General features: G+C 47.7%; 2 protein-coding genes across 2 annotated transcripts; one reads left to right on the top strand and one right to left on the bottom strand.

The window, feature by feature from the left end:
- Window positions 1–1577: 1577 nt before the first annotated feature.
- N0V96_002899 (uncharacterized protein) lies at window positions 1578–3105 on the bottom strand (the record flags this gene model as incomplete). Its single annotated transcript, XM_065756655.1, has 2 exons — window positions 1578–3053; window positions 3097–3105. The coding sequence occupies 2 exons, from the start codon at window positions 3103–3105 to the stop codon at window positions 1578–1580; spliced, it is 1485 nt and encodes a 494-aa protein (XP_065615024.1).
- A 611-nt stretch (window positions 3106–3716) lies between these two features.
- N0V96_002898 (uncharacterized protein) lies at window positions 3717–4121 on the top strand (the record flags this gene model as incomplete). Its single annotated transcript, XM_065756654.1, has 2 exons — window positions 3717–3721; window positions 3770–4121. The coding sequence occupies 2 exons, from the start codon at window positions 3717–3719 to the stop codon at window positions 4119–4121; spliced, it is 357 nt and encodes a 118-aa protein (XP_065615023.1).
- Between the last annotated feature and the right edge of the window lie 9688 nt (window positions 4122–13809).

Below are 13809 nucleotides of genomic sequence, written 5' to 3'. Positions count from 1 at the left end.
CTAACCCTAACCCTAACCCTAACCCTAACCCTAACCCTAACCCTAACCCCTAACCCTAACCCTATATTATTATGAAATAGAATTACTTTTTTTAATTACTAATTTATTACTAAGATTTGTATATATATCCCCCCCAGTCCGTCTGATAATTATATTATATAATATTATATTTAGTAAATAATATAATAACGTATATTATTAATCTTATTAATTATATAATAATAATACTCTATTTAGTTCTAATACTAAGTAATAATAAAAAAATCCTTTTTATATAAAGAATAAAACTAAGAGTCGTCCTAACCTTTATTTACTTAGTTCTATTAATAAAATAATTTAAGTTTAGTTTAAGAATAAAGTATAAAGAGCTCGTAAGGCTTAATTTACGAGCTTAAGTCTTATTTTTTTATATTAATTAATTTATAAATTATTTCATATAATTTACTAATTAGTATTAAATAGACTAGGGGATATATATATAAATCCCGGTACTAAATTAATAATTAAAAAACTAATTCTATTCTATAATACTTTTCCTAAGTTTATATAAAAAAATAAAGTATTTTAGGATATATCCTCGTACGTAACTAGAATAGGTTATATATTAAAATATTTATATAACTAAATAGAGGTTTAGTAACTCCTAAGGTATTATACGTTTAGTCCTAGTTATCTTTATTTTAATAATAATTTTAATTAATTTTATATATTTAACTAAGTTAATTAATAAAAAAGGTTAAGAAGTTATAAAAAGTACGTCGCTTATTATAATACGTTACTTACTATATAAATACGTTATTAAAATAAAACAATATATTATTTTTTCTTTTTTTTTAATATTAATTAAGTATTTATATAAACTTTCTAAAAAAAGTTTTTAATTAACATAAAAGTTAGCTTTTTTTTAAAAATTCCTTAAACCTACACGGATTTCGCTTACTTAATAAAGAATAAATCGATTATTTAAAGTACTTAAGACGACGTGAATAGAACGAATAATATATGTATTTAGCGCGGGCTGTAACTAACTAGGTTTATTGTTATTCATAAGCCATCCAAAAGCTGTGTCGAAGCCCCGAAGGGCTTGGCAAACCCACGAGACGCCGCATATCCTTTATTCGACACACCAGCCCAGGTCTATACCATTCACCATTGAATCAAAGAGGGCTTCTACATCTCGATCGGAATACGGAGCCGGTGCCGGCGTCTCAGAACGAACCTCGTTATCCACAGTCAAGTCGCCAAGAACAACAGCAAATACACCAGACAAGAGAGACTTTTGATCCAATGCGAGATGAGCTAGCAGATCTGCGCTTGCGAGATCAAATATCTGTACCGCCAAGGAGATCAACCGGAAGAGGAGGGAGGAAGTTGTTTGGCGCTGGGGAAATGTAACCATTTCGGCATTGTTGTAGCAAAGGGCCAAAATTCTCAAGTCTTCGTCCACAATGCCGTTTTTGTAACACAAGACAAGGAACATAGTCGCAAAGCTGTACGAGATCCATGTCGAGTCCACTGAATATTTGATACGATTGATAGCTTCTGTGTCGGGTGTGTAGCTACCCTTAGGCAGTGCGTCAACCGTCTTGTAGTTTCCCCCAGGTCTGGTGTGTAGATTGCTCAGATAGAGCGAAAATGGTAAGGGCCGCCGTGTGTAAACTGACTTCTAGAGCCTGGAGCACATAGATGGATATGCGACCAGGGCCTCCTGACGCCCGCAGCAGCGGCGAGAGACAGGCGCTGTTAATAGAAAGACGATAGGACCGCAAAGTTGTGAAAGGCATTTGGTAGTGCTGTATTTGGTCGCCAATAACAGAGTTCCAGTCTGCCTCCCATGTATCAAGTTCCAGATTCACCTGTTGCAAGCAGGCGGCATCCAGGGAGCGCGCATTGGGGCTTCCGCTGCGCCTTACGGCTCGTTTGAGAATGGAGACAAGTTCGCATGTCGCCGAACTCCTCGTGTCGTCAGGATGACTTGCACTGCGGTGTGACCTGAATCGGTCAGCAACAGCCACCACCGGATCTGGGTTCAGTGTCGCCGGAAGGCCGCTTGAAAGTGTCAAGGCGGCATCGCAGGTGAGCAAATTGATCCAGACACGCAATTGACCAACATCCTCCAGTGTTGGCGTTGCACCATCGTTCGAGTTGAAGGGGAGTACCGCATTCTGGTGCAGCCCGAGAAAAAGAGCATAGCGGATAGCCAGGCCCAGCATGCTCCATGCCGAGATAGCATTATATCTGGTCGACCGGGTAGAGTTGCTAATATTGTCAATGGGCATCCACTGTATGTACAGGAGTATTGCGCGGATATGGTCTAGATTGACGTCGGCCAGGTTTGGCCTCAGCAGGAGACGGCTCAGAGAGTGGTCAAGAAGCGAGACGAGAGCCATATACCGACGTTGCGCATCGGGAGTAGAGGTGTTGGTGAAGCGATATCCTATGCAGCAGACGGAGATAAACAGCGTCGGGCAGGCTCGCCGGATGGCGGCCGCCGAGGTCTGGGTTTGTGGGCAGAGCACCGGAGCCCATCTGTGGCAGTGGTTGAAGAATGTGTCGAAGCTTTCTTGGGCTTGTTCCGTTGTCATGACACCACACATTATCGGATCTAGTGCCTCGTTCTCCATGCTCATGTCACTGTTGTCGTGGCGCAAGTGACGGAGCATCGACATAGGTGTACCAAAGTCCACTACACCCTGGGCATCGCTTCGGCGCCCTGGACCAGCATCCTGGAACATTGCGGGCCCGCTGGCATACGCTCCATCCTTTCGGATCTTTGCCCGCTTTGAAATGGGAGATATTGCTAACTCGTTGACCTCGTCATGCCATCTTCGAGTGCCGCTCATTGATGGCGGCCAATGTGGGTTTGTGACATCGGTCCCACTTGTGCAAGAACCTGGAGTTTTGCCCGCCTGTGCGACGATAGTCGTGGCAGTACTGAGGGTGCTCACGGTGGTCTCCAGCTGGTTGATGCGATCGTTCTGCTCGTTGATCTGCTTCTGCATTCGATCGAGCTTGCGGGCATTTCGGCTGGCAGCGTCGGCATCATCGAACCCCTGATCATTAGTGGCGGTGGTGAAAGAGCACTGAACGGCCGACTGTGCGCATCGCCGACAGGGTCGTCGAGCTTGGTCTTCCTGCGCCGATGCCGAGAGGCCGGCGCTGCTGCCACGGCCAGGTCCCGAGCATTTCTGCTTGCGACCGCGACATTGGATACAGGCTACGCGAGTTACGCTGGTCAGCGGGCCATGCAGTGACAGGAACAGTGGCAGGAGACAACACTGGGGTGGATGGGAACGGTACCTTTGGAAGCCCGATGAATCTTTGCCGGGCGTGGTCCACCGGCGCTCCTGTCGGCGTCGGTTTCGATCGCCTCTTCCAGCGGGACTTCGTCGTCGAAATCGGCAAGCAACCGAGCGTGATCCATGATTCCCTGACAATGTCCCTCATCCACAATTCGGTTGGCGGGTGCTCTTATTACTGAGAGAAAAAGCCGTCAATAGCGCTAACAGACTTCAAGTTCTTATCGCCGGCATCGGGCCCGTGCCGACGAAGCCGACATTGATAACAGCGATAGCGACACCACAATGTTCCCGAGGTCGTGCGGAAGTCCGAAGTACTTGAACCACGGGGCTGGTACGGATGATGATGCAGAATACTGGTGATTGTTCCAAGGCCTGCTCAACGAGGAACAGTAAAGTATTCAGCTCGCTTACACCATGCCGTCAACGTCCATCTCGTCCGGCGAGACGCCCAAGGCCTCATCTAAAAGCCCAATGGACGACAGCAAGAATTTTGAGATGCAGGTGGGCACCACCATCGAGGTTCCGGCCACCGGTGTAGTCGATGCCGTGCACGCCGCCGAATACGTCGAGTACCTCCGCCTCAAAGACCACTTCACGGCCAACCCCAAGGCACACCGGAGTATGATCATGCGCCTTGATGCCCGGATCCTGCCTTTCTTGTTCATGTACTATCTATTGAACTCGATTGATCGGACCAATGCTGGCAACGTGAAGATCTACACCTTCATGAAAGACACCAACATGACCAACACGCAGTTCAATTTGGCTCTAACTTGGTTCATCATCATGTACGCCATGTTCGAAGCACCGTCCAAGTGAGTTATTCTCCATCAGGTCACTCCAAGGGCCATCCACCTTCATAACCTCTCTCTTTCCGGCGTTGCTGACCTTCATCACAAATAATAGCATGATGCTGCGTCGTATTGGACCCCGTTTCTGGCTATCGTCACTCGTTATTTGCTGGGGTTGTGTGACTCTTGGCGGTGCCTGGGTCAAGAGTTACCATGATTTTGTGGTTTGCCGCGTATTGCTCGGGTTGTTCGAGGCGGGTATGTACCAAGGCTGCTTCTACACAATCAGTTGTTGGTACCTACCCAACGAGCTACAGTCTCGTTGCGCATGGTGGTACTCGGCGACTCTGCTGTCCGGGGCCTTTGGTGGCCTGCTCGCATACGCCGTTGGCCCCCTTCAGGACCATCATGGCCTGAGGCAGTGGCAGTGGCTGTTCATCATCGAGGGTATGCATCATCTCTCCAGCTCCGCTTTCCATCATCCGTGTTATTGATATTGACCAATCCTTCGTCCAGGGTGCATCACAATCGCGGTTGGTTGCCTCGGTCTGCTGCTATGCGTAGATTTTCCGGAGAAATGGAGCTCTCGATGGTTTAGCGAGGATGAGATGAAGTTTCTTAAACTTCGCGTCAAGTACCGCGATGGTCCTGTGCCTCCTGACATGACATTCTGTTGGAGTGTCTTCTTTGAGGCCGTCAAGGACTGGAAGACCTACCTCGTTGCTTCACTTCTCGCATTTGGTGGCTCTGTGCCCACATACTCCGTCAACTACACCCTGGCAACGGTAAAATTCCCAGGGAGTGGTATCGGAAAGGGTCCGCTGCTAACGTTCTACTGTAACAGATGGTAAAAGGTCTAGGCTACTCCTCCATCCAAGCTCAGGCATTGACCTCCCCACCATATGTATTTGCGTTCTTCTGCGTTATCGCCATTGCATTCTATTCTGATCGGTACCAATGCCGAGCGAGATCTTTGATCATCAGCTACACGGTTGGCACCATCGGTATTGTCATCCTGTGGCCTTCTCTATACTACCCCACCCTTTCCGGGCTCAGCTACTTTGCTCTCTTTCTCGTCATTGCTGGCTATAACATGCAAGGCCCTGCCGTTGGCTCTTGGCTGGGTACCAACGTGCGCAACCCAGCTAAGCGAGCCGCCGCAATGGGCTGGATGTCGACTTGGGGCCAGCTAGCTGGCGGCTGCATCGGCGTAAATATATTCGTCGGCAACGAAGCCCCCACCTATCGCTCCGGCTTTATCATCATCATCGTCCTCGTTGCTATAGGTGGCTATGGCGCCTGCATCACAAACTGGTATCTACTGCGCCGTGCCAACCTTCGAAAGGATCGTATACCCCTTTCGGAAATAGAGGGAAAATACACCGAAAAACAGCTAGCCGAGATGGGTGAATACTCGCCGTACTTTAGATACGTTTTGTAAATCGGAATCTGGGAATGCTGAACTGGAACAACACGCCTGGTGGGGTGGGCTTGGGTATAGTAGATGGGCATGATAGAAGATGTCGTCCGCTCAGTGAACTTCTGTTTTCGATTCGCAGCAACTAAGTGAGCACTAATATATTTCTCAACTAACAATTCAATCAAATCGAAGGTCAATCTCTTCAAACTGTGTCACCATGTCACCATTCAGCTCGTGATGACGATGTCCCACATCAGCACTAGTGTCATGAACATCTGTTGGTAATATTATGCTCAATAACATATCCAGGCAGTGATATTACGACATGGATACTTGGGATCTTGCATAAATTGGGAAGGTTTTATTTATACCAGCTCATCAAGCAAAACTCCGCCGCATATATCATGGAGACTCGAGATCAAGTGGCCTTAGCTCAGGTCGAAGACATTTCAGAACATGGCATTATATCGATTTACGAAGCGTTTGTACCATGCCATAGATCTCTACATCTATAGGCTAGGCTCCTTTGGAGTACTTTGCCTCTAATTGGGATCATTTCCTCAAATTGTAACATCAGCTTTTCTCCTTCAGTCTCTCCTAGTCTCAACAAGGGCCGCCTAGGGTCCATTCCATATCCATGCAACTTGTGTAGGACATATTCTTCGCAGGTATAGTGTCAGTCAAAGCAACACAATCGATCCACTCTTTGGGCTAGAATGTCAGAACTTACTCATTCCCCTTACACCTGCAGGCACAGCTGCCACGTCAGCATTGGACAGAATTGATTGAATTCTCTCTGCTTCCTGTCTTTCATCTTCCGTGAGACTGGACTTGATCAGGAGTGCCCATAGCCGCATGGACGCAGCCGGAGCAAAGTTCGGTATGCCGCTGACGGTCCCATGGCCGCCACATGTCATCCACGGTGTCAAATCAGAGATCAGCCCATCCAAGAGAAGGAATGGAAATGGCCGGGATGTATTGACCGATGGCTCGCTGTTGATAAAGGAAGAGAGGCGAACCAGCTTCGAAACGCTACCGCCACAGCTACGTCAGACGGTAATTAGTATGTTAGAGACCATGAGAAAACACGGATATCACATTTATCACGTACGTGAGTTTGACGCCGCACAGGTTAGGTGCCTGGCGTATTACAGCCTCGATTATAGCCGACGACATGTCCAATCCTCCCGCATTCGCTGGAAAGTTGTACAGAAAGAGTGGAATCTGGCGGTGTGAGCGAATCATACTCAAAGACTCCATTCAGTCGGAGTAAGAGAGACCAACAGGCGATTCCTTGCAGATATCGACGTAGTATTGAATGATCTGGTCCTGGTCGGTGCTCAAGCTAGCAGCGTAATAAGCAGGAAGAATAACTAGACCTGCATCTCTGTCGGGTGCACATCTTAGCAAGATAACACAAAGGGAAAAAGCAACAGATGCGCAGTACATACGCCCCAGCATTGCCAGCCGCATGTGCGAGTTTGATCGTCTCCCTGGTACTTGAACCGCCCACGCCTGCCACAATGGGCATGTCCGTCAAGCCGGCATCGTCGAGGGTGCGTCTTATGAATTTGATGAGATCCACTCGTTCTTCTGACGACTACGAATCTTGATGTTTAGAGAATTGTTCTCTGGAACAAGGTATTATTTAGAGTCTCTGTCCATACCAAGTGAACTGCTTCGCCAAGCGATCCCGCGCACACAGGATCTAGATGCGTCAATGCTGGGCATCCATGGGATACAACGCGTTATTGATAACATACTGATTCCTCTTCTAGCGAGATCTTGCGTAGTTGCTAGTTAGTCATAACTCGTACTGGGGGCGGTGGTGATGGCCAACTTAGTAGATGCTTCTTATACGATTCGTAGTCGATTTCTTGCTTGTCATTGAAGAAGGTCGGCAAGGGCCCATATGCCCCAGGGTTCAATATCAGGCCCATCGCGATCGTATTTGTGTAGAACAAGGGAGGAGTTCTGATGATGTTGTCTATCGGACGATATGTTTTTGCAATAATAGATAGACTTTGACGTGAGGTCGAGTAAGCTGGGCCAGCATACATGATAATGAGGTTAGATACACACGGCGTAAAGGTCGGGGCTCGTTATCTAACCACGCGGCCCGCTTGCCGACGGGACCGACAGGCCTTATCGACCGGCAGTTCTTATCTGACTCCCCCTCCATCATTTTGAAGTTAGAAACTCCATTCTGACTCGAGGACAGCCATTACGGATAAGATATGGATTGAGCGGAGTTATTCAATGGGAGAAGGCGCATAGCTATGTTTGAGACTTGACACTGGCTCTAGATAGATTAATGCACCTAACCTGTACCCAATCCATCTCACCCACAACGCCGACAATAGTCAACGTAGTAACTTGGCTTTTTTTGCTACCATTCAAATCAGAAATCCGTGAATATGAATGACTAGCATACTTCAACGTTCTTCCTGTCAAAGTACATTTGTCCAATAAACCCTCCATCATGCCTTATTGGTAGAGTAGATTCTATGTCTAATCAATCACTACTTGAGTCTCAGCCATCTTTCCGCGAGACCCAGAAATCCAACATCCACAATCAATTGGTTCATCTGATATCTGTTACGTGAGAATCCTGAATCCTACAACTTGGAGACTTTTGAGTGTGTTAGGCCTCTCAGGCGTTCCCTCCTGAATGTGGCAATCCTAGGTAGAATATGTCAGTTCAAGGCCATCAGTTGAGTCAAAGTATTACAAACTTTTCCTCGTCTGCTAGCTCAAAAAGAACCTCTTGCGCGCCTTTCCAAAGAACTAGCTCGCCCAACGCTCTCAGATTCTCACCACCCTCGGTGATTGTCAGGAAGTGATTTGCAGACAGGGCACCCATCTTGCTCGCGAACGATACACCGCCGTAGCAAAAGAGGAGCTCCGTCTCAGAAAAGCCTCCTGGATAGAAAAGAATCTGGCCGGCACCGGGGTGGCTCGTGTGGTTCTCGAACGTTAGGCCGAGGTCCTGATTCCCCAGTGGCACCCAAACCGCTTCGCCGCTCCAACGGACGTGAATGACTTGTTGCCGATACGGCAATAGTTTGCGGAACACCGATACCGTCTTGGGAGCCGCGGACTCGAAGGCGGCCAGGAACTGGTACGGACCAGCTCTGATGAGAATCTTGTCCTGAGATGCCATTTTGCGACGGTAATTTGTGTGACGTGCGTCAAGGTTCACTGGCAAAAATATAATGAAGCAGGTCTCAGAGGCCCGGGAATGCGACAAGCAGCACGCGAAATTTGTGTCTGTTCAATGCGGGCTTAGGCCATACCGGTTCGATCGGCCTCTGGGCATCGGTCTGGTCGGCCATTCAGCCGTGGGCTGGGTGGGGCCTCGCGTGTTAAATATAATCACCAGAGTTCTAGCGACGATGTTCATTCCATCTGATAACTTTATGTCCTAAGATACGCAGCGAGCTACCCTAGTGCCATCATGTCGGCCATTGAGATGATTCAGAGTCTCCCGCGGACGTATCTAAACACGTTCCCACCCTCAAAACAGCCAAGTGCGGAGAGCCGCGGTGGTAACCACCGGCCGATTTATGACGGGCATATGATTATTACTCCCGTACTACACGATGGGAAATCATCCTTTGGTGCTCAGATTGATGGAATCGATTGGTCCCGTCCACTTCCTGCCGATGACATTGAGAAGGTGTGCACTTACAGTTGAATTGGTCGGGCTTTGCTAACCTTTTGATATTCTGAATAGCTCAAAAGAATTCAAGATAATTACGGCGTGCTGATCTTCCGCAAGACTGGCTTGGACAACAAACGACACATAGATTTTGCTAAGGGACTGGGCCAAGAGCTCGAGATCAATCCCTTCTTCTATGGCATTGAGAACGACCGCATAGGTGATCCGCTGCTGTGGGACGTCAGCAAGTATATAGAAACTGTACTTGATCTACTGTTTCATACAAGGCTGACTAACGATGGTGCAGTATCAATCTGGATGGAACCATAGTACAGCCTAATCAGAGACGATGGGATCACAGCCTAGGCAATGCTTTATGGCATACGGTTAGTCTAGACTTTGTGACATGACCTCGTCACATGGCGAACATTACTCACAAAAGGCAGGACTCATCATTTCACCAGCACCGGTCGAAGTACTCGCTGCTTTTATCCCACGGCAGCCCAGCTAGAGGCGGCTCATGGACGCATTTCGCCGACACAGCGCGAGCATATGCCGATCTCCCACAATCCAGAAAAGACGAGTTGGAGGATCTGATTATTGAGCATGATCTGTGGCACTCGCGCCGGCTTGCCTCCCCCTCAGGCTTTTGCACAGCCCCTGGAAAACGAGCGGGCCGCTGAAAAGTCGGCATACCACCGACTCGTCCAGATTGGCCCGGATGGGAAAAAGACTTTGTATCTGGCAGCGCACGCCAAGCTCGTCGTGGGGCGCGGCCTTGAGGACAGTCAGAGGCTGATTTGGGAGCTCATCGATCACTGCACACAGTCCAAGGTAAGCCAGAAGGACAGCCATGAAGCTTGATTGTGCGTTGATTGACTGGAAATGCTGATCTCTATTAGTATGTCTTTAGTATGGAGTGGTTGGAAGGTGGCGACATGGTATGGTGGGATAATCGGTGAGTGTGTTGTCCCTCTGCCTTGTACTGTTGATTCATTCCTAAAATAAGCGAGATTCAGTACAGCATGCTTACAGTGAACAACCATTAGAAAATCCATGCATCGCGCGAACCCATACAACACCAACATGACTGCGCGTGATGTTCGTCGAGCCACCGTAATCGATGACGGGCCTCTGGCATCTGGGGTGAGCAAGAAGGAACTATTGGATCATCAGCGCACAGATTAGTTTCACAGGTATTGGAAAATTCAGCATTGAGAAAGTGAAGCGCATCGTATCTTTTAGGGCCATACCATCAGTATGTCGTCCAAGACCGTGATTGAAGCTGGCCAACATGCGCCTCTAGCGATCGTGCGACGTGTCTTCTCCGAAGGACCTCCGCACCGCGCCTAGTACGCCGGCGATTCAAATCTATCCTGACGCGAGATCCTGGGTGTGACCCGAGAGTCAGCCTAATGGACTGATGGTACAGTGTCCAAGCAACGGCCAACCCCGTCAACACATATTGGAAACGCAGCTTTTCCGCTGCCCTCTGGCTCTGGTTATCTGTGGTCCACTTCAAAGCACGGGCGGAATCCCGAGCCCAGTTTCGGCGGCTCCGAGGGGCTATGTGGGCTGAGTGGTGTTTCTGCACTATCGTACTTCTCGGGCGTGTCAATCATCCCACCCTACATGCAGGTACTTCGGCTTTGAAGACCGCCAGTAAGGCTTTGCACAGCGCACAACAGTTGCATTATCAATAACTGCTTACTGTCGGGCATCTTATGGATGTTTGCAATGCTTTCTAGTGCTGTGACTCTTCTCTACATGCAGCCGATATCTCGCAAACGAGAGGCGTGGAGCATTAGCCCCTACACCAGCACAGCTGCTTGCAGTATGTATTCGAACCCAGACTAAACCTTCAGTCTGGTATGTAATTGAGATATAATTTGCCCTGATATTTGGACGGGTACTAATCCGGCGGCTACCTCTGGGTGTTCCTCCCAATCTGTTTATGCACCTTGGCGTTGTCCTTCATTCAAGTTTTCCCTGCTCAGGGAAATGTAATTTCGACCACGCCTCTTGCTAACATCTATACACCCGCCTATTCGACACCAAATTCTTTGATTATGATGGGAACCTGGCAGATCCAAAAGCAGCGCGAACTCGGTTAACTTATTTAGAAACTTGGAGAAAGGCAAGGGGGGTTAGGGGGGCAGGAAGAAGGCACAAGGTGTCTACGATTCGCTAAGTCTACGACCAGGGCCAAGGTCTACCCCTACCCCGGTGAGGTTAAATGCAACGACAATACTGATTGGTAAACTCAGCTCTCAAATTCGATGGGCTCCGAGGAGTGAAATCACAAGCTAGTATTCGTAGATCACCTAGCAGAACCGGAGACAAAATTCCCTGCTTTTCTCGGCAAATTACTACTAGTAACGATACAGGTGGTCGAACAACCAGCCATAACAGAAAGCTACGAGGTTATAGCAGTAATATACGAACCAAGAACATTTAGCAATACTTGCAGTCAAGGCTCAAAGCAACACTTTCTTCAGCGCTCGTAAAATTCTACCACCTACTAGCATTTTATGTCATTTTTCGCTAGGAATCTAAACAATACCTTTGTCGCTCTAACCCCGCTAGAGTGCCGCTTGGCTTCTCTTTCGGCGAGAAAAAGGCCGCAGGTCATATGGGCTACGGATACTCCGTATTGCTAATTGATCTTGGCAATGTTACAGGCTGAATTCCCGTGGAAAAAGGCATGCGCTCTGCCCATGCCTACGGCACGTCCCTAACACGACGACACCTTAGTTGGCCCATGTAATACACCGCGCCGGCACATCAGGGCAGAACTTGCGCGCCCGGTGGGATGATTTCCTTTCTGCTCTCTAGCTTCCCACAGACATCGATTCAAGCACCGGTTCATTCAACTAGAATTTCGTACCGTCCTTCACAAAAACACAAAGTCATGCCTTGGGTGAACTGGAGCCAAGTTGTACGGGGCCTTCACAGCTGTAAAGAGCTCAAGTGTGACTACCTAGGGGGAAAATGTCAGAGGGGAGAGATAAAAAGATAGGGCTAAGTAAAAAACAGGGACTTGACTCGGGGTCTTCAACTTTAGCCCAGTGCTCCGGAAATGTATACTAAAAATATCGTAGCATATGAAACCTTGGCATCAGCATGGAAAACTAAAGGTAGGACGTAGCTACAAGACTTTGCTCAACACAGCTCACATATTGTCCAAATTCCTTCATATTGCCTCGACTTTGTGGACCATGAACTTAGATACTATATGTTAAACTTTCTCAAAATAACAAAGTTCACCCTTCCCACTTCATCCAGGGCAGATTATAGCTAAATTTACTTGGTTGTTATCCTACGAAGCATGTACTTGCGTCTCTCTCAGAGTCATGGTTATAACAAATATAAGAACGTACAACTTTCCATAGATAATCATCTCCTTCATCAACACAACCTTCATTAACAAGTATTACCTTAGTCTTCACTTTCGCTCTCAATTCCACAGAAGTCTTTCTTTTACTTATCTCTCTTCTTATTGGTATATTTCCAATTCCGTCAACCTCACTATGCATTCCTCATCCTTTTTCACGGTCGCTATTGCCGCTCTTGGCTTCTTTGGTGAAGCTTCAGCGTACTGCAACTGGAACAAGAAGACTGTCGAAAACTGCTGCTACCGCGACAATGACGCAAGAGTCAGGCAAGGCGGTTACATCAACTTCCCGCAAGGCACAATCTGCCCCGAATCGCACTCGAAGACTTGCGGTGCGGATTGCTGCACCTTTGATACCGGTCTGGGTATTGGCTGCCCTAAGTAGGCTTATGTCCTCACCGACTACAATGCAACTCAATGGTAAGCGTCGGTTCAACCTGTGGTCTTATTGAGACTAATCTTCCATTGTCAGGCCGATACTCTCAAGTCTACCAACTTCGGATATGGAGATATTTACGGCAATTCTCTTCCTTGGTCTTGGGTCCTAGTGTTCTTCGTTTTCTCAATGTACTTTCGACATCATTCCACCGGCCATGAGTTGATCTGAGAAGCTCAAGTGGTATTGGAGACTTTGATTTAGACTTGAACTTAGATTTGCATAGAGAGGCTTCAGGTTTTGATTTGCTATGAAATGCACTCGTTCATACCTCTGCTATTGATCGTCCGATTTGGATTCAGTAGAGCCAGCCCGCATAGGTTGAGTCCGTTCTAGAATAGGTAGCCTGTATCAATCAACGATGTCATCAAATCCGGAGGCCGGGTTCTAGAACATTACTATCGTTCAATTTAACTTTCGTTCATATCTCTCGGCCAGTACTCAATGATAGGGCCGTAGAACTTGATAAGTGAGGTTCGATGAGCCGTGACTGGCACAGCGACTCGATATAAAGTACGCAAGATAACCGATGTGGCTCAGATAATGTCAAAATTGCAGAACTCTGTATCAAGCCAATGGTAACCCATTGACAAGTTCTGTGGAGTTTGATTTCCAGGCCAATTCGCACTTATTAAGTTGCCCTCGTATTTGTGGTTGAGATTCCAGTAACCCAAAGGCGCGAAAGACACTGGAAAATCCGAACCTTCTGTCGCTTCTTATGTAGTTCGGGAACCGAGAATGAAGAGCGGGCGAAATCATCGAAAAGAATTCCACACAGTCGACCGAGTATCCTGTCGCAACGGCT

This window comes from Colletotrichum fioriniae (genome assembly GCF_027942845.1).
Source record: "Colletotrichum fioriniae strain IMI 355084 chromosome Unknown scaffold_2, whole genome shotgun sequence".
In the NCBI taxonomy this organism is placed as follows: Eukaryota; Fungi; Ascomycota; class Sordariomycetes; order Glomerellales; family Glomerellaceae; genus Colletotrichum; species Colletotrichum fioriniae.
The sequence above is the reverse complement of the archived record's forward strand: the minus strand, read 5'-3'. Positions and strand labels throughout refer to the sequence as shown.